This window comes from Pistacia vera, unplaced genomic scaffold (genome assembly GCF_008641045.1).
Source record: "Pistacia vera cultivar Batoury unplaced genomic scaffold, PisVer_v2 Contig317, whole genome shotgun sequence".
In the NCBI taxonomy this organism is placed as follows: Eukaryota; Viridiplantae; Streptophyta; class Magnoliopsida; order Sapindales; family Anacardiaceae; genus Pistacia; species Pistacia vera.
In genome coordinates this window covers 282967-304559 of record NW_022196132.1, presented here as the reverse complement: position 1 = coordinate 304559, position 21593 = coordinate 282967, and the positions used below count along the sequence as shown (strand labels likewise).

Genomic DNA, 21593 nt, shown 5'->3' with positions numbered 1-21593 from the left:
GTTGTTGTTGGTTGTAGGCTTAATATGATCAGTTACAACACTTTGATTGATGGATTGTGTAAAACGGGGAAGATAAGTGTTGCCGTTAAGCTGCTTGAAGAGATGGTAGATGGGAATAAAAAATCTGGTGTTATTTGTAGGCCAAATGTTGTTACTTATACTATTATAATTGATGGTCTTTGTAAGGCTGGGTTAATTGAGAAGGCTAGAAAATTGTTTTTGGAAATGAAGGATTCTGGAATGAGTCCAAACACAGTCACTTATACCACTCTAATTCATGGTTTTTGTTGTGTGGGTGATTGGAAAAAGGTAGAAGTTTATTTATTGAAATGATGGATCAAGGTGTGCGGCCTTCTGTGGTGACAATTAGTGTGCTCATAGATGAACGTTGCAAGAAAGGGAAATTGCACGAAGCAAATAGGTTCTTGGAGCTTATGATTCAGAGAGGTGTGGTTCCTAACGTTTATACTTACAACATTTTAATGAATGGATTGTGTAAAACAGGGAAGATAAGTCCTGCCATTAAGTTGCTTGAAGAATTGGCTAAGGGAAATGAAGAATCTGGTGTTATTTGTAGGCCAAATTTTGTTACTTATAGTACTATAATTGATGGTCTTTGGAAGTTTGGATTAGTTAAGAAGGCGATAGACTTGAATTTCGAAATGAAGAGTTCGGGAACTACTCCAAACGTAGTCACTTATAGCATTTTGATCAATATGCTTTGTAAAAATGGACAACTAGAAAAGCCAAATGAGTTGTTGTCACATATGGAGGAAAAAGGTTGTGCTCCAGATGTAATCACGTTTAACACCCTAATGTTCGGTTTCCTCAAGAATAATAAGATACCAAAAGTTGTTGAACTCCTTCATAAGATGGTGGAGATAAATGTGAAGCCGACTGAATGTACAATGTCCTTAGTCATGCAATTACTAATGAAGGCCAAAAATTATCGTGAATGTTTGAACCAGCTTCCTCAATTTCCGGTCCAAAAGCGAAATTGAAGTTTTCATGATAAAAATTTATGGAGTGGTTCACTTTTTCAGAGCAGTATCCTTGTCAGGAGAGCATTATTTGACATCATTGAAATATGAAACAGCAAAAGCCTCAGCCAGCTGCAGAAAGACTCTATGATTGTCACCGTACGAAGAATGCAGTTGACATGAGAACATTGCTGTCAAGAGAAATATGTTTTGCCGTGATACATGCAGTTATTGTAACGATGATCCATGAAGATTTGGTTGATATGGGATTTCAAACTGTCACTGGAATCTATGAAGCGGCATGATCTAAAAATGGAGTTGGGTAAGATCCCCTTTATCTTATATAACGGTGTTACCTTTTGAAACCTTGAAGGACAAGGCATAGTGGTAGCCATTTGCCATTAATAGGCTTTTAACTATGCTATAAGTCTGTTTTCTAGATCTAAATCAGTTTGAAATGTTTATAGATTTCATTGCATCATTGCTTTTGTCAGGTATTGCAGACATAAATTGGTGGATGTGCCGATTAACCATTTACTTGTAGTTTGAGGTGGTGAAAATTGTTGGACAAAACTCTGGTATTAATAATGTCTAATAGATAGTATTTTTACTCTCCAGGTTACTCCCTTTAGGATATATTCTTCCGATTCCAATAGGAAACTATTCATTCTGCATAATTACACTGACAATTATTTGCACCAGAATTATTTGTTCCTGCTTCAGTGACATATTGCTGTATTCTTCGTAGTTACTCTGACCAAACTCCAGAAGCTTGGACTACCGGTGATGGTTTAAGAGTACCATGTTACATGTGTCCGATGGCCATATGGGCAATGCAATGGGCTCTAAGAAGGCTGAAACCTTCTGAAAATGAGATGAAACCAGAAGTGAACGAAGAATCTCTGTATAGATATCATGTTGGGTACTGTAAAGTTGCTTGCCTTCTAAAGTTACCAGATGATAAAGCGCATAAAGGTCTTTAATGGTCATTGTTTGATTACACTTGCTGGAAAAAGTTTTTGTAATTGATTGGCTCCTGTAATTTATTACTGTCATCAAATTTTGTGTACAGTAAGAGATTCATTAGAGAGAANTCTTTTTAAATGAATGTAGTATAATGATATAATGGGTACGAATTGATTGATTCGGGAGTTTTGGGTGGGAAATGAAGAGCTTGTTAATATTTATGAGAAGAGATTGGGGGATGCTGGTTATCTCCATTTCAAATTAGGCCGAACCAACAATCGTGGTGATGGTATTTTCTTTCCATTCATTCTATTTTTTGCTTTGTTTATTCATATTTATATAATAGTATTGGACTTTTTGACAATTTTTCCTAAGATGGGTTATGATAATTTTGTAGCCAAATTTGAAGCAATACAAAATTATAGTGCCTGACTTTTTGAAAGGATAACAAGCAAATGTCTATAAAAAGGAGTTTGAGAGAGTTGATTTTTACCCTTCAGAATGGTGACATTTTTTAAGTTTTGGTTTCTATGTGAATAATCAAAAATGATGTGAGATGAATCCTTCTTTGTTTGTTCCAACTCAAAAGTTTTTAGATGGGGGAAGGTGTTTTTAGCGTGTGAATATGTTTGTTTCAAAGGAATAGGCAATGTTATGTTGGCGCCTGATTTTTATTTATTCCTTTAGCTTACTGTGTGTTTCTTGCTATTGGTAGGTCTGCTAACTGCTGTGCACAAGGACCACTTCAGAATTATCAACTATAGGCAATTGCTTTTTAATGATTGTGGAGATCGTGTTGCTCAGTTGTTACATGTTGAATTAGTAGCCCCCTTTTCACAGTGTCGAAATGGCGATGTTCAGCAAGAACTTCTTATTGTGAACACCCACTTGTTATTTCCTCATGATTCTAGTCTTTGTATAGTACGATTGCATCAGGTGAATTTAATATCTGATTCTGTGTTTTGACTTATATCTTATCTTAATAGCAGCGGCTCAAGTAGCCACACCACTTGCCTTTGTCTCTTATTTTAGTGCTAATACATTATTTTATATTTAGGTATACAAAATTGTGCAACATGTGGAATCGTATCAGAAAGAATACAATCTTAATCCCATTCCCATCATTCTATGCGGGTGAATATTTGATGATTACATAACTTCTATTTGAGTTGTTTCCCTGATCTTGTTGAACTACACTCATATGCTTTCTTTGTCTTGAATTTTGTACTTCATATAGTGACTGGAATGGGAGCAAACGTGGGCATGTTTACAAGTTCCTCAGATGCCNAGAAAATAGAAATATTGGTGTATACTGCAGTGGGTGTAAGAAAACTATATTTGAGATGTTATGTAAATCGTATTATTCTACTGGTGAAACTTTTTAGTTTTCCAGTTCTTGTGACATATTGAATATGGCACTGTTACAAAATTTTGAAAAACAAATAGATAAAAATCTTTTTAAAATCATTACAAATTGATTCCAAAATTCATTTCTTTAGGTCTGTAAAATTTATCAAAAAAGATTATGCATTTGATCACTCATATAAATGGGTTGGCTTGTATTGCTTTTTGGTTAACTATAACGTCTTTCATTCTAGCTTAGGTGAGAAACAACTCAAACTTGATGGCCTAAGCCTCATGTGTTGACACATTCCCACGGGTAGATAGATTAAAATCCACCCAAGGATGTGATATCGACGATGTTTTTTTTAATATTGACATGTTACGAATGATGTGACAATCCTGTAATGTCATAGATTTTTTTTTTTTTTTTTGTTATGTATAACAAATAGCAGAGCGAGAAGAGGCTCAAAACTAAAATCCCTCTTCCATAGCATGAGTTTCGTCAGGATCAGTTGTTGTTGTGCAGAAAAGTTGTTTCGCTTCTATCGTCATGCCTGTAATGGAATTGCTTGCTGCTGAAATGATATAATAGATGTTGCAGGTGAATTTTCCAGGCTCCTTCCTGTGTGTATTAGTTTGTATATTAGATTATCCAAACTGCTTTTTTCTTGAAAACAGCTCCACCACCAGAAGCCTTGACTAGAATCTTTAAGTCTGATCAAGAAGTAGCAACTGTCGATAAGACAATGCAAGTCAGGAACCTTTTAGTTGAGGAAACTGCAGGTTATTTCTTTCCTCAATTGCTTTATGTTCTTCAATTTGTATCTCAACTAACATATTACTTATTTATTTTTTTTCATTTTGATAGATGAGCCTGCAATGGAATTGGTACCAGGACTAGCTCCCATTTCTTCTACATTCGAAGACCAAGATTCTGCTGCCTTAGTACAACCTACTACACCTCCTTTAACCATGGTAACTGTCTCCCCTTGCAATAAATGAATGAAAATTATTTAGGCTCAGTTTCTTTTTAACTTCATTTATTGCAGGTGTAGATTCCTCCCCTCCCAGATAATTCTGCGGAATCTCATTACAGCATCTTTGCCAACTTCTCCACCAGATATTTCCAGCCACAACCATCTGTTCAAGCTTCTGCCAGAAGCCTTGCTCGCTCTGTACCTTCAACCCATCTAGAGAGTGAGGTAATTCATTTCCTCTCATATCTTGATCAAGAAATATGCTTTCACTTCTATAAGCATTCATTCTCAACTACAGGTGATGCAAGGATCATCTTTGCAAAACATGAGAATATGCTTGATGATTCTCTTGAGGCTCTGCCAGGGTGTTCACAGCAGCCAACAGTAAGTAGTCATGAGATCAGTGTCGCGCAAGAGTTTATTCGTCGCTGCTGCCTCATGGGATTTGAGCATCTCTCTGTCAAGATCAAAGGGATAAGTTTCTTGCATTTGTTGATGAGCATTGACAACTTCAACTTCAACAGAAAATGAATGTATTGCTTCTTTAGAGGAACAAGCCAGGAGTCTTGCAGTATCCGGAAAAGCTAATTGACAAGAGTTCAACTTCAGATCTTATGCAGTATTACATGATGCATTACTTTGGCATTAGAATCTTGAGATTCTACTCTTAAGAATTTAATGCTTTCTTTTACAATAGAAACCTTTTTTATTAGTTAGTATATTTGTGATTTGGAGAATAGTCATGGTAAATACACTTGTACTTGTTTTTTTTATTCATTTTTTTTCAATGGGACTTGTTCATGTGCGGTCTTCTATAATCACTTAGACGTGCACATTACAAATGTTGGCATGTAGTATTGAGTGCACGTGTCTGTCCCACAAATTTTGTATTAATATGTAACACTATAATAGTAAATGGGATAAGATCAATGTTCTGAAAATCGAATCGGATCGGGAACTAGCAACCTCTTTGGTTTGGTTCAGGTTCTAGGGGTATTTTTAGTATTTCAAACATTTGGGGATTAGTTTGATATTTATTTGGGTATTTTTTGAAATATATTAAATTTTTAGGGACTAATTAAATTTTTTAGGGATATTTTTATAATATACTATAATTTAGAAGACTAATTTACAATTTTTTAAAAATATTTTTGTCGCCGACATACCGATCGATTGAATCGTGAATAAGGCCCTTGACAGAGTCAAGGCCTGGCCCAATTTTCTAAATATTAGATAATATTTTTTAAATTAAAATTTTGACATAAATATTTTACGCAAATATTAAGCTATATGAAAACTACAAGTAAAATAAATTATATAGAATATTATTTTAATATTAGTCAGCTTTATCACTTGATATGTGCTAATCATATATGTTAATGTGTAGTGCATGTTGTGGACAGTGGCAGATCCAGAATTTTTGTCTGGGGGGGCTTCCGCTGCTCTGCCGTTATTTGTCAAATAACTTGTGAAAACTTTCAAAAATCACCAAACCTTAATAATAATAAAAAAAAATACAATATTAAGAACCTGAGAAAAAAAAATATACAACAACACAATATTTTCTTAATTGAATAAATCTATAAGAAGCAAAATTTTGAGTAAAAGGGTTGAGTAAACCTTGAACAAAACCTTCTTTTAATATTTTTATTTTTGGCTTTCAAAGATTATAGTATAAATTTTTATAGCGTTGATCAAACATAGTTTAATTAAGTTAAAGTCAACCAAAACTTAAATCAAGTCAATATTGCATTGACTTTTAATATGAATTAATAAAAGAGGGGAAATTTTTTTAGTATAAACATAGATGGTAACTCAAATTTCTTTAATAATTTTGAACAACTGAATGGTGATGTTTAAAATGTAAGAAAGTTGTGGATGAAGGGTAAAGAATAACGTCCTTTAAAATATAGTTAAGGTTTTAATTTGAGAAAGCAGATTCATTCGTCACTTTCCCTATCTCTTGTTTGACAACTTATTCAAAATTTGAGTGCACACAAACATTCACAAAACCCATGTGTAAAACCAAAACAAAAACGGAGTATATGGTAATGTCAGATGATAGAGAAGACAAAAATAAAATCACCCATTACGAAGTTAAAGCCACCCATTTAGGAACGTCACTAACAACAGATACTTAAACAAATTAAAGCAAATGTTGTGAAGAAACGAATTGAAAACCAAACAATAAAATTAAAATACCACCTGTAAAAGAATGAGCTTTGACATAAAAACTTAAAAAAAAAAAGTTAACTTCATGGGGTAATATAGACGGCAAAAGTAGAATCAAAGAGATGGTAATGTAGGCGGCAAAAGTAGAATCAAACATGTATTATTTTTAATAAACAATATTTAGTGGCTAACATTTTGGTTACAAAAAAATCCTATTAACAACTATAACTTTAGTTGCCAAAACAACATACCCAAAATTTCAATTTATTTCAAGCGGGAACATGGGCGCTTAAAATTTACCATACATTTGGCAACTAAAATCTTAGTTACGCAATTGTAATTTTAGTCACAAATTAAAATAATATTTTTTTCATTTTACCGGGAAAGTTGGGTTCAAAAAAATTCATCAACTTTTAGTGATTAAATACATTTTAGTTGCTATACATGAGTTTTTGAAACTAGTTGTAATATGCACAAAATAATTAGTTGCTAAATGTACTCTGGGACCTTTTTAATTATTGTCAAAAGCTTGGATATTTTGGTAATTGTATTATTTTGTAACTAATAAAATAGTTACAAATTAATTAATAAATATTTGCATCTAATTTAGCAACTATTTAGTAGTTGCAAATAATTATTTTTTGTAACCATAATTTTAGTTGCAGAATCTCTTATTGTAGTTGCCAATTGTGTTCACGTAAGAATTGTCAACCAAATAAATTAGTCGCTAATGTGATATTTTGGGCAACAAATCACATTAGTCGCAAAACATTTATTTTAGATGCTAAAGGCGGGACTAAATGGGCCCTAGAATTTTATTCCCTTTGCCTGACTAATTAGAATTTAGTTACTAAATGTGGGGTATCTGCAACTATTTTTGCCTAGTTGCAAAAAAAATGGTTGCAAAAAGTATTTTTTCTTGTAGTGATACTCTTCTCCTGCTTCACCCATAGTAGCGGTAAGGAAGGGATGGACGACTCCCTGCAATAAGAAAAAAAATTAATCAAATTTAAGCCACATTTAAAAGCAAGTTCATATTCAAAAGATTAATCTTTTAATCTTACTCGAGCCGCTTGAATTTCTATGTCTATTTTGTCATAATCCTAATGGGTACACTTCTCGATGTGGCACCGCAACATCCAAGAAAATTGCAGTCGCTCATCGGAAGTCTTCATCCTCTCCCCTACCTAAGCTAGGACAAGGACAACCTCTTACATCTAAGACTATATTGTAAAAAAACAGTTCATATCATAATTAAAACACATATAATACAAAAAACTATTAATATTTACCTGCATGGCCCATGGGAAGCCAAATAAATTGTACGTGCTCAGTCTATTCTTCTCAACAGATTGACGATGCTTTAACGCCATATCTTTTCCTTGCAGGGAGTCCATGGTTAGCTGAAATGATAACTGTCCCATGGATAAGCATTAAAGAAGTCCATGTTGCTTACAAACTTCACCAAATCCATATTAACGGCTTTTGTTGAGTCTGAACACATTAGAATCGAATGAACGAACCATACCAAACACATCTTGAACCTCTCTGAAGAGGTAAACCCAACTTCTCCTAGCCTCTCCTCTAAATCGCGTCCCATAATAGATGCCTTCCCCCTCAAAACCTTTTTAGCCAAGTTATCAGCTGCCCTACTCTTTTTTATTCTGTCTTGCTCTTCCGCGTCTGGAAATGCCCTGGATCTTAAGCCTGTCACCATGGCATATTCCATCATCCCCAATCGTAGTGGCTTCCCATCCACCACGAACCACATTTCATTTTTTTTGGCTTTTTACTGAGTGCAGCAACATATAATGCACTCCCTGCCCCAGAAAGCCCTTTTCCAATTTTCTCTGATGTTCACAAAATAACTGAAGCAACTCTCTTTAAATCGATCTATACCCTTCTTCTGCTCCTTTAAAATCTCCATTATTCTCATGAAAACTTGTCAACTTGAACTAATTGTCACCTTTATGGGGAAGTATGGTACTTTATCGCTTACAATCTCCATAGTCTTTATACTTTACGCTTTGTAAAATATGCACAAACGATATAAACTAAATATTAGCAAAAAAAAAAAAAAAAAAAAAAGAGACCAAAAAACAACCAATAGGCTAACAATTTAAGGGATATGGCCTTTGAGGGCATCAAGGAGTAGGTGTTTTTGGCCTCGACAAGATGGGGGAGGCCAATGCAAGCCCTACAAAGCTTGTAGTGGTAGGTTCCATGAGGTTGAAGGGCTGAAGATGGCAGGAGGTGACAGAATAGGGGGGCTGGAGGGGCGCAGCTGTGCATGGCTAGCCCTACAATATCTAGGCCAGCCTTCCAGCGCCCATACTCCACCTCCTACCATCCCTAGCCCTCCAACCTCCACAAACAACCTCCCTTGCCTTCCCCCATCCTTTGGAACCTAAACAAAGCCACTCCCTCATACCCACCTACTGCTCGACAAAATGCCACAACCATCATAACAATAAAACCAACTACCTATCTCCAAATTCGCACATATCAATCAAATTTCTCATCAAATTCAAAACAAAAAGTAAAAAACGTACCCTTTCTTCACCATCATCCTCCTCCTTGCCTGAATTCTCGGATGTCCACCTTGACTCATCGGATGATCCACCAGAGCATCTTCTTCGACAACTTTTGAACTGTTGGCACTGCCAGAGTCTAGTATTCGAAGTGGGGTTGGGTTTTCTTCCTCTTTGTGAATGTCAGCCATGGTGTTGTGTAAGGAAGCTTTAGGATCGAATATTTGTCGGAATTAAGGCACTGTCGTTGCTGAAAATCGCAGAGAAATGAAATGTGTTCATCGGTCACTTTTTGGTGGGGGCTTATTTTCAAATTTCAAAATTTAAACAAACTTTCGTTAAATATATTTTACCCATATATGTTTAAATCTTTTCAGTTTAACCCGTTTTACATGTTTAATGAATTCTAAGTGTGCCACGTCAGCTTTTCTAAATTTAAAAAAATTCAAAAATATTTTTAGGGTCATTTTTTTAACATGCAAACTTGGGAGGTCCAGAGAGTTAAATTTTCTTGTATAAATTGCTGAAGGCTTAGGAAACATTGGAAACACCTTTCTCATTTCATGTTTCCTGAAAAGAAAAAGACTTGGAGGATAATGTCACGGTATCTACTTCTCATTAGCTTCCATTTCTTGCATCTTCAAGTTATTTGTTCTTTGTCTTTCGATTATTCTCCCGTATCAGCAAAAAATTGCTTTCTTGAAGAAATCTCTGCTTTACTCACTTAAAAGTCATTGTATGTAGCAACGCTGTTGGTTATCCTCCTAAGACAAACTCCTGAAAGAAGGGTAATGAGTGTTGCCTATGGGATGGGGTGACTTGTGATAGGTTAATAAGTCATGTGATTGGCCTCAACCTTGGTCATAGTTGGGTACATGGCACTATCCATGCCAATAGGCAATAGCACTCTTTTCCTCCTTCACCATCTCCTGAGGCTCAGTCTTACGTGCAATGATTTTAGCCATTCCAGAATTGTCTCAAATTTTAGTTAGTTCACAGAGTTGACACATCTTAATCTTTCTTCCTCCTTATTTTATGGTCATGTTCCCTCAGCAATCTCTTGCTTGCCAAGATTTTGTGGTTTTGTCAGTGAAAGGAGTTAACAGAATGAAGGATAGAAATCTGACCATTTCCACAACTATTGATTTGACAAACAACCAATTTCAGGGAGAAATTTCTCCAGTCATTGGAAAGCTTAACTCACTTATAGTGCTTAACTTTCTAACTGGTTATATTCCACCAACTTTAATCATTAGACCTTTCTGCAAACAAACTAGCTGGAAAGATTTCTATCCAATTGGAAAGCTTACCTCGATCACCATTGTTCAAAAAAATGTAACAATGATGAGGCACCAGAGTCAACACCAACACTCCATGAAGAACACAATTACTCAAGCTGGTTTGATTGGAAAGTATATATTGCATTTTCAAACAAGAAAGCCAAAATGGTTTGTGAGGATTGTTGAAAGAGAGCAACTGAAAATTGTGAAAATGTTGAATGGAAATCATTGAGAAAGAAGAAATTTGTAACTGCAAATGGTGCTTTTGTCTAGATGAGTTTCTTTTTTTTTTTTTTTTTGAGTTTTTTTGGTCCTAATAGAATTGGCTTTTTTTTTATTTATTATTATTATTATTTGAAAAATGCCATTCTTACAAAGACCTATACAAAGAAGGCTACAAAGTGACATCATCCAGAAGAAAAAAACAAAGAAAAAACGGAAAGAGAGAGAGAGAGAAATCATGAAAATCAAGGATGGAGATTGTCTTTGTATGTCTCATTTATATGTGTCTTTATAAAATTAGTATTGCTTTTATTATTTATCAAGGCATAATTAGAAGCTAATATTCATTATTCTGGCACTATCCTTAGCGTTTGTTCGGTAACTTAAAAGGGTCCTAATAGAAAGGGCCCTTTTTGTAGCCGCTGTGAGGCTATAGGCCTTTCTTGGTCCCGCGGGGCCTTTGGTGGCCTCCAAAGGTTTTCAAGAGTCCATTGGGGCCTCAAGCAGCATATGACAAGCTGTGGATGACGTCGTCGACAGTAATAACTACTCCATATTTGGGTTGAACAAGGGCGAAAGTTTTAGTTTTCTAGGTTGGTTTTGGTAAGTGGGGATTATTTGTGTAATTTTGTCTATAGGTAAAATCATCTTTTCCTTCTCAATTTATTTTTATTAACAGAACTAGACATAATGGTAGCTAGGGTCTTATTTCTGGAACGCATAGGTGTTTTCTATAATTGCTCAAATGCGTGGGGGTTTACTCAAACTTTGCCAGCAACTTTTCATACTATTTTGATAATTAAAATTAAAAGTCCTAGCCATCAGACCGTTAAACTGTAATATGCTTTAAAATCTTTCCAAGATTAGAAGAAATAAGATAAACAAAAAATCAATTTTTGTCTATATTTAAAACTGAGTCATATAACTAGATAATTTCATGTAAACTGACTATTTTATTCCATGTTTTTTTCCTACGTTTATGACTTAATTATAAGTATAACATTACTCTAAAATTAATTAGTCTCTTTATTAATAATGTTAAACTTATAATATATATTACGTACTAAGATCTCAATTTTGTATAATTGTATTTCAACTAATGTAACCATGCATATTATTGTGATTCCATATTGAATAAAAATGATAGAGCCTTGTAGTTAATATTATAGATAAAATATAGGAAAACAACATTTAGAAAAATTAAATTTTTTTTTTACAGTTAGTTGACAAGCATAAATTAAGATCAGTTAAGTATGGAATCAGCTCTAAAAGACTAATATTTTAAGTAATTGACAAGCATCCTGTCTTCAACAATAAGACAATATAAGCACATAACATGAGTGACTTTAATAAAAAATATTTTGATTTTATAGGGTGTGATTATCTATATATAGGCATTAGAAAGAAAAAGAAAAAAAGAAAAAAAAATTGATTTATATAGTGTGAAAATAGAAATAATGTGTGAACCGCCTTTAACACGCAAAGGAAAAAATTTCAGTGAGTTTAAAAATCAATATTGGTATCAATATGATTGTCTTTGAATGATCTATATATTTATATAACTCTTAAAAACAATAAAATTGTATTTTGGCCGAGATCTGAAATAGAAAGTTTTTGTACCAAATTTTCTTCATCAAATCCCCAAAAAACCCCGCATATGATGCTATATATAGAAAATTATACAAGTTATGGAATAAGAGTATATTAGATAATTTACATTATATGTGTTTCTTATAAATTATAAGTGTTTGAATATAAGTTGTGGAATTAACTTTTTCTAATAAGTGATTTTATCTGAAAATAAGTGATAATTTGTGAAAAACAAACAATCAAGAAACTTAAATTATTTAGACTTAAAAACAAACAACCCCTCACATGATATGGTTCTTAATTTTTAATTAAATTGATCTTTTGATCATCACAGAAAAAAGTCCCTGCAATTCTGATTAAAAAAAGGTGAATCCCGGAATAAAAAGAAAAAAATTGTGTTTCTTGGGTTTTGGTTTTCCATAAATAATTAAATTGCATTATTAATGAAAGTGCTTAATGAAAGGTAAATTAGAGTTGATTTGGGTTCTCTGTTTTGATAGTTTTGGTGAAGGAAATAATTCATGATATTACATTTTTTTTTTACCTTTAAAATATATAGGAGATTGAATTTTTAGCACAACTAAAGGAAGCACATGTATCTTCAATACCAATACAACAGATCTGCACTGACGAGATATGGAATGCACAATCATTACAGCTTTTTCTTGATCCCTGTTGGCTGTGATCAAGAAGTAATTTTGTCATTCAATCAATCCCTATTTTATGTGATTGATTGAATAATTACATTTATTTGTATTCATTATTTTCCATTTTTACATTTACAAAAAGTGTAAAAATTAGCCATTGTATAGGTTTATACAATATGAAAAATACATAAAATTTTCTCCCTTCTTTCTTCTCTTTGGCATACTATGGCAGTATCAATATCTTGAACAACTGCTGTTTGCCTCTCCATATTGATTTCTAACATGGTATTAGAGCACTGCTCGAAGCTTCCGCATTCAGCCTTGCCTTTCTTTCTATTCCTTAACTCAGCCACGTACTTGGTTAGAACCACTCACCTCAATCTCCCTTTATCCCTGAAACACACAAAAAAAAAAACACTTCATTAGAATGGAGAACGACCCAATCAACACAGAAAACTCAGATGACCCTACCAACACAACTAAAGCCAAACACTCAATCCAGGCGTACTCCAACCCAAACTACTCAAGCCCATAAATCACAAACCAGGCCTGACCCAACCCGTTACCTATATGGAATGCCGGGTTATGACCCGGATTCTTTTACCCAAACTAGCCTCGACCCAACTTCTCTTGGAATACTAGGTCAAAACATGGACTCTTTTCCTCAAATGGGTTTGGATCCAAATCCCTACCTTTACCCATTTTGCATCATCCCAGCCACAGGCAATAGTCGCCTTGAACCAAGTGACGTTCTTTTCTCACTAGTTTCTGATGGACTAGAATTGATCCTCATCAAACAAACCCTTACAGGTTCTAATAATTATGCATCATAGGCTTGTGATTTCCGGCGAACCCTCATCACAAAAGACAAAGAACCCTTCCTTGAAAATCCTTCCAACAGCCACCATAGCCACACCTCCAACGCCACTAGAACCAATACAATACACTAGTCTGCTCATGGATCAGCAACTGCATCTCTATAGAAGTATCGACAGGACTCCTACTAATAGAGATGGTCGCCAGTATTTGGGCATACATCAAGGAGATGTATGGGAAGCTCGATCTCGCCAAAACATACACTCTCTGGCAACAACTAATTGAACTCAAATAGGGGAACACTTCGGTGACAACGTATTTCAATCGGCTCTTTGCCATTTGGAATGAGTTGGACGCCACTGAGGAAACACTTGAAGGGCCATACGAAACCATCAAACAGTACTAGAGGATCTGATATCACGACCGATTGTTGCAATTTTTGCTCGGGTTGAATGAAAGGTTTTATGCTTTTCGTAAGCAAATCCTGGCCACGTCTCCACCACCCACTCTCTGTCAAAGTTTTCAACTAGTAGTGCAAGATAAAAGCCAACACTGGTTACACCTCGATTGGCCATCCACTGACCCACTTGGTTTTGTAGGAGTCAAAGAAAATGGCGATGAGAACTCACGGCTAGGGCAACCTGCAAAAGAGAAAGGGGTTAATTTATATGCAGAGATGAACGGCCTAGATTTCAGCTCGTGATCTGACGGCTAGAAGCTCATTACGTTTTTAAATGCATCTAATGGCTCAAATCAAGCCACATCACAACAAGGGTCCAACCGGTCAACAAGCTGGTTAAATGGGCCCAGTTCTTGGTCAAATGGATCCAGAAACGGATCCAATGGGTTTGGAAATTCACGATCTAATTGGAGGCGATTATATTGTCAATATTGCAAGAGAAGAAACCATGATCGAGACCATTGTTGGAAATTACATGATTGTCTTGATTCCTAAAACAAAGACAAAAATAGTAATTCTTCTTCTTTCCAGGCCGACTCTGTTTCTTCTGGAAATCAGCAAGCACCTATTCTCAATTTGGATCAATATAATCAACTGCTCCAGCTTCTGAATAATGCTCCCACTGCACCTACAACATCTTATGCAAGTACTTCCTACTACTTCAATTTAATTACTATTGAAATGTGGATTATTGATTCAGGGGCTAGTGATCACATCATTTGTCACCCTAAATTTTTCCACACTATTTGCACTACCTCATCCACCTCTTTTCGCATGCCGAATGGGAACATAACCCCAACCACTCACATAGGGACCGTCCAATTATCCAAAAATTTATTCCTTAAAAATGTACTTTGTGTTCCTGCTTTTCATTTTAACCTCATCTCAGTCTCCAAACTCTGTGAAGACAATAATTGCACTGTAAAATTCTGTCCTAACACATGTGAATTTCAAGACCCTTCGACTGGGAAACTGATGGGCTTGGGTAAGGTCCATAGAGGACTATACTACTGGGCACCCGCTAAGTCTTCTAGAATTTTTCATCCTTGTATTACAACCAATAAAATTATCAATTGTAATGCATTGATTAATAAAAACTCTTTTATTCTTCATTAAAGATTAGGTCACAGTGCCACTATTCCTCAACCTCATTGTTCCATATGTCCATTAGCTAAGCAAGCCAGAATTACTTTTCCACACAACACTTCCATTACAACACAACCTTTTGCCCTAATCCATCTTGATATTTGGGGCCGTTATCACACTCCAAATCATGATGGATCCAAATTTTTCCTCACCATTGTTGATGACTTTTCCCGGGGTACATAGACTTTCCTCATGTAATCCAAAACCCAAACACTTACCTACATCACACATTTCCTAGCCATGGTCAACACACAATTTCATACTTCTGTCCAAAGGGTTAGAACAGACAATGCTAGAGATTTCTTTAATCATAGTTGTTCCTCCATTTTTTCATCCCTCAGCATACTACATGAAAGCTCTTGCACATATAGTCCATAATGAAAACACCGCCATCTCCTAGAAGTAGCCCATGCCCTTAAACACCAAGCCCACCTGCCCATCTCCTTTTGAGGCGAATGTGTGATAACTGCTACCTACCTAATCAACTGCATGCCTAGTAGAGTCCTTCATGGAAAGACTCCTTATGAGGTATTATTCAAGAAGCAACCACCTCTAGATCATCTTCGAGTCTTTGGATGTCTTTGTTATGTTGCCACTCTTGGATCACATGATAAGTTTTGTACCCGGGCCACCTGTTGTGTTTTTATGGGATATCCTATGGTTCAAAACGGTTATAGGCTATATGATCCAGTTACAAACAAGTTTTTGATCTCCCAAGATGTTGTATTTCATGAAGACATTTTTCCATTTGCCTCAGAGGATATTGTTCCATCACCATCACCATCACCATCACCTCGAGTGTTCCCTAACACTGATACTTTTCAAGATCCCTTGTTCACTATGGTTCATAATCCACCTGTTTCTCAGTCCAACACCCCTACTATTGACTCTGATACAACAAACACTGATAACACTATAGAAGATTCACATGTTTAACTCCCTATGTCTATTTCTCCACCCAGATATCTTATTCAGGCTCTTATTGTTCTTACATGCCGTAATACATGCTAGACAAAACCACTGATGTGGGCAGCAGATTATGAGTGTCCTACCAGTTCAAATCCTTCAAATACACTGTATCCTACCTCCAATTATGTGACTTATGATCATCTCTCTCCTATATATAGAGCTTGCATTAGTAACATCTCCGTCGAACGAGAACCCATTAGTTACTTAAAGGCTATTCAACACTCTCACTAGCGTCAAGACATGGCTATTGAGCTTACTGCTCTCTCTCTCAAAATCATACCTAGGATCTAGTGCCTTGCTTCTCTCATAGAAAACCTATTGGTTGTGAATGGGTCTACAAAATCAAGCATCGTGCTGATGGCTCCATTGAAAGGTACAAAGCTCGATTAGTGGCCAAGGGATACACTCAGCGGGAAGGTTTTGATTGTCAAGACACTTTTTCACCTGTAGCCAAACATGTCATAGATCGTACTTTTCTTATAGTAGCTTCTGTTCGTGACTGGCCTCTCCATCAAATGGACGTTCATAATGCCTTTCTCCATGGTGATTTTCATGAAGAAATATATATGGATCTTCCTCCGGGATTATGCAGATAGGGGGCGAACATTGTATGTCGTTTGCAAAAATCCCTCTATGGGCTAAACAAGCATCCCAACAATGGAATGAGAAATTCAGTAAAGCTCTCACTGGCATAGGATTTGTTCAATCCAAACATGACTATAAATTATTTACCTGGAACAAAGTTAAAACTTTTATTGCTTTCATCATCTATGTCGATGACATTCTTATTATAGGAAATGATGAAGTAGACATCAAATCCTTAAAAGAGCATCTTAATAGACAATTATGAATAAAAGATCTGGGAGAGCCAAAGTATTTCCTAGGCATTGAAATTGCAAGATCCCCAGTAGGAATATCTCTTAGCCAGCGGAAATATGTCTTGGAACTTATCTCTGATTCAAGACTATCAAGATGCAAGCAAAGTATAATTCCGGTAGAACAGAATACAAAGCTGACTACTCAGGAATATGACAATGGGATATCACCTTCCAAAGATGATCCACCTCTGGAAGATCCTACAAAGTATCAAAAACTTGTTGGGTGATTGATCTATCTCACCATGACTCATCCAAACATTAGTTATGCAGTCCACATTCTTAGCCAGTTCATGCATGGGCCTAAACAATCTCACATGGATGCAGCAATAAAAGTTCTAAAGTACTTAAAATGATGTCCTAGATTAGGACTCCTCCTTCCTTGAGACAAAGAATTGGATATCACAGCTCATTGTGACTCGGATTGGGCCATATGTCCAATGAAAAGAAAATCACTTACAGATTTTTGTATCAAGCTAGGGGGAGCTCTTATTTCTTGGAAGACCAAGAAACAATCAACAGTATCTATCTTCAACAGAAGCCGAATACAAAGCCATGGCAAAGACGACATGTGAGATCATCTAGATTTTGGGGCTACTAGAAGATCTAAAGGTACAAGTAAGAAAGCCTGTCCTTTTATACTGTGACAACAAGGCTGCAAATGACATCGCAGCAAATCCAGTATACCATAAAAGAATGAAACATATAGAGATTGATTGCCACTTCGTCAGAAACAAAATACAAGAACGAGTGATCAAGACTTTACACATTCGTACTTCAAAACAACCAAAAGACATTATCACAAAGCCATTATCGATTCCTAACATGCACCATGGATAGATAACTCTCTCTTATACATTTTAATAAGAGGAAATCTAGAATACCCCGTGCTATAGTAGTTAATCTCAGCTGTTCATCTTTAGCTCACAAGGATTGATGGAAGGATCAGTGTGGTGTCATCTTGTATAAATTCAAACTAAAAGAAATGAATCATTAGTAATTTCAAGAAATTCTTTTCTTAAAACTTTCTCCATTCATCTCTCTCTTCTTCAAAGGTTTTCACTAGCAAACTATAAAAATAGACTTGCTCGCTTATAATATTTGTATTCATTCTATCTCATCGAGATTAGTTAAATTTGCCCTTTTTTTTCTTATTAGGTGATAGAGTTGTTTGTGTATTAACAGAAAATTACCCAAATAAGAGAACAAAATGAAAAGATTGAGACAGTGATGAATAAAAATGTGGAGAATTCATCATCTTCTAAATGGAAAATGCGGTCAAAGGTTTGGGAAGACTTCACAAAGTATGAAAGAGATGGGAATGAATGGGTTCAGTGTAAACACTGTAAGAAAGAGTTTTTTTAGGATCAAGTAAGAGTGGAACCACACATCTCAAAAATGATTTAAAAAGCTACCCAACTTTGAGAACTCTAGGTTGAGTTGTAGATAAAGCAAAAGAGAAAAGTGTGATTGATCCAGAATCGAATGGCTCTGATTTGGCGTGAAAGATTATTAAGTATGGGCTAAAATCCATAAAGAATGATATACTTGATGTTTACCAACAAGAGAAGGATAAGCTCCGTGGATATTTAGGTAAACTCCCATGTTAATTTAATGTGACAATTCATAGTGACTACTTTGAAAGGTACAAGTGGTCAATGAAAATCTGGTTTATTGATGATAGTTAAGAGTTGAAAAATTATTTGTTTTAACAATTACAAATATTATGGCGATGAAAGTGTGAAGTCTTTGCTTGTGGATTGGAACATAGACAAAAAAATATGCTCTATGAGAAGAACTAGATCTTTATTTGAAGAGAAAGAAGATGAAGATATTTGCAATTAATTGGTTCAATGAACGAGGTTCACTTTCCTTCACTCGGATCTGTTTTTCTGTTTCTATTTTATCAAGAAGTAGATATTTATTGGATTTGATGGGTTGATATATGATGCGTTATTACTACAACATGCAATGGATCGCAAGTATACTAATCGCTCAAGTAATAGAGTGATGAGTAAGTATCGTTCCCACGATGATTGTTTGCTAAGCACTAAGTTTCCTACTGTTCTCAAGTTGGAGCAATCGAATTCTTTTGGATTAATGGGAGCAATTTAACCTAAAACTGAAACAAAATTTACTAAACTAAGATTTAACTATGACTGCAAGATGTAAAACACAGATAAAATCAATTCAAACAAATGGGTAGGGTTTTGACTTCATTCGGACTCTATGGGTTAAACCTAAAGAATTAAGCTAATTTCATATTCACATGCATTGATTGTAAATCGAACTCTCTAAAGTGTCAAACATACCTTCTCAGGCTACGTTTTCCTACTCTTCCTTATTAACCTTCCACACCCAACAAATTGAAAGTTAATAAATCTAAGCTCATTAAGAACAAGAATCCTACAATGATTTCATTGGTTCTTGAATCTATCTCTAGCATCCAATACTACAATGGCGATTACCCAAGAAGCCTAACATGATTCATTTCTCAATCTCATATGTTCATCACATATAAGCAGTAAATTCACAGTAAACACACAATCAAAGCAAAATCATATGGAAAGAACACAATCTATTACTTCACCCATAAAATTCCAAATTACAATCAAAACCTTAACCCAAAATAGGTTAGTTCATGGCTAAATCAACAATACAAATGAAAGACACGAAAATAACAAAGTTCAATATAATGAAAATAAGAGAAAAGACAAGAAATCTCCCCAAATGACAAATCCCTTGGTTAAATCCCAAATCTTCACCCTCTCTCAATCAAAATTCGCTCAAAAATCAATCTAAGAAAATGTAAAAAGCTGCTAACCCTACTCGAAGACCCCCCTTTGCAAAAAGACTAAGTTTTTCTTTTATACTTCGCCCAAAAATCCTCAGGAAAACATTAAAAAGTAAAACTGTGCGTTTTACAAGACTGGAATATGCAGACTTCGCTGTGCCGAAGAAGGAATCTCGCCGCGGCGAAGAAGGAAGCAGATTTGGTGCATGACTGGCTAATTTCGCCGCGGCGAAGAACAACCTTTGCTGCGGCGAAGCTTCCTGAAGAATCTGAAATTACAAAATTGCCCTGCGCTTGCTTCTTTGCTTGAATCTTCGATCTTCTGTGCTCTCCATTGGGAACAAGCTTCATCGTGCTTGACTCTGCTTCAGAACTCTCCCAACTTCTGAGATCTGCTTACTTTTGAGTCCCGAAATTCCAATTCTGTCTTTATTCGCTCAAATTGCCCATTTTAACCTGAAACACGAAATGTAAGGAATTAAGTAGCAATTCAGACAAAAATGAACTAAGAAGTATCTAAAATCCGGCCTAAAAACTTAAATAAACTAGTATAATCCTTGGATTATCAAAATATATTTCGCGAACTCATATTTTAACTAAATTGAAGACGCTTACGGTCTAGGTCAGACCAAATGGAAATAAGTTTCAATCAGCAACTGAAAAAGCTGTGTTCATGGGCAAAACAGTAACTTCCAAAAGTGTTCCTTCATGTCAGTAGTTCGGCACCGATATACTTGAGTGGGTAACAGAATGTAAAGAAACATTTTGTGAACTGGAGAATATAAATTTTATAAAAGAGGAATAGGATGAGGCAAATTTTATGTACAACAGTTGGAAAGTGTTAGATGAATGGAGAAAAGATGTTGAAAAATTGTTAGAACCTGAACATAAAACCTGCAAATTTATATTTTCCAATCATTTTTCAGATTTTTTCGAAATTGATTCAGTTTGAAAAAAGTGATAATTATTACTTTTGCCTCTCTGTATCACATTTTCGGAAACAGTTTGATGAATATTGGAACAATTCTAAGTTGGTTTTAGTAATTACAGTGATTTTGGATCCACGATTCAAAATGAATTTTATTGTAGAAAATTTATGCAAAGAGATGTATGGCAATGATGCCAATGCACACCTTAAGGGAATCATTGGTGATGTTACAAACATTTTCAACCAATATGCAAAGCGAACTAACAATTCTATGCCATCATCATCTCCATAATCAGAACTCAACTGCTATTTGAGAGATCCTAAGTGCCCATCAGATGAAGGGTTTGATATACTACAATGGTGGCGGCTCAATTCTTCAACTTATTCAACACTGGCTAGGATGGCACGTGATTTCTTATCAAAACCTATCTTTGATATCGATAAAGATGATTCTATAATGAGAGAAACTAAAGATGTTTATGATTGTGTTGAAAATCTCAAAGATTATGACTTCAATATAAAATTGATATGTACAAAAAATTTGTTTAGCAACTTGGAAAATTATTAATTATATGTTGTTGAAATAATAAATAAGTTCTCATATTTTCCATTTACTTAATTTTATCATTTTAATACAAGTTACCCATGAAGCTAAAATTAAAATAAAAGATTAACATTTTATATAAAAAAAAAATGACAAATATTATACTTCTCATGTTTTATCTCAATTTTTTTAATCATAAGCCATGCCATTTTTATATCTTAATCATTGTTCATCTAAAGTTATATATCTTTTGACATTTATCATATTATATCATATAGCCACTTCTAAAGCCCCTTAAAATCAAAGACGAGTTGATGCCATTGTAATATCAATGTCTCAATCCATGAACCTT

General features: G+C 35.0%; 3 protein-coding genes and 1 long non-coding RNA gene across 4 annotated transcripts in view; all 4 read left to right on the top strand.

The window, feature by feature from the left end:
• LOC116136537 (pentatricopeptide repeat-containing protein At1g12775, mitochondrial-like) overlaps nucleotides 1-2066 on the top strand; it is a 28911-nt gene extending 26845 nt beyond the window's left edge. The window contains exon 3 of the mRNA XM_031422228.1: nucleotides 1729-2066. The gene's annotated coding sequence lies outside the window, so the exon portion shown is untranslated. The remainder of the gene's footprint in view (nucleotides 1-1728) is intronic.
• LOC116136535 (putative pentatricopeptide repeat-containing protein At1g12700, mitochondrial) lies at nucleotides 333-1285 on the top strand. Its single transcript, XM_031422226.1, has 2 exons — nucleotides 333-794; nucleotides 1097-1285. Exons 1-2 carry the CDS (start codon nucleotides 333-335, stop codon nucleotides 1283-1285), a joined length of 651 nt encoding a protein of 216 aa, XP_031278086.1.
• On the top strand, nucleotides 1293-3331 carry LOC116136534 (uncharacterized calcium-binding protein At1g02270-like). The gene is made up of 7 exons (XM_031422225.1): nucleotides 1293-1302; nucleotides 1421-1474; nucleotides 1683-1955; nucleotides 2125-2235; nucleotides 2662-2882; nucleotides 3004-3080; nucleotides 3184-3331. The coding sequence occupies exons 1-7, from the start codon at nucleotides 1293-1295 to the stop codon at nucleotides 3329-3331; spliced, it is 894 nt and encodes a 297-aa protein (XP_031278085.1).
• A 475-nt stretch (nucleotides 3332-3806) lies between these two features.
• On the top strand, nucleotides 3807-5006 carry LOC116136606. Its single transcript, XR_004129056.1, has 4 exons — nucleotides 3807-3891; nucleotides 3969-4073; nucleotides 4159-4265; nucleotides 4340-5006. It is a non-coding gene; the product is annotated as an uncharacterized LOC116136606 (long non-coding RNA).
• Nucleotides 5007-21593: the final 16587 nt, after the last annotated feature.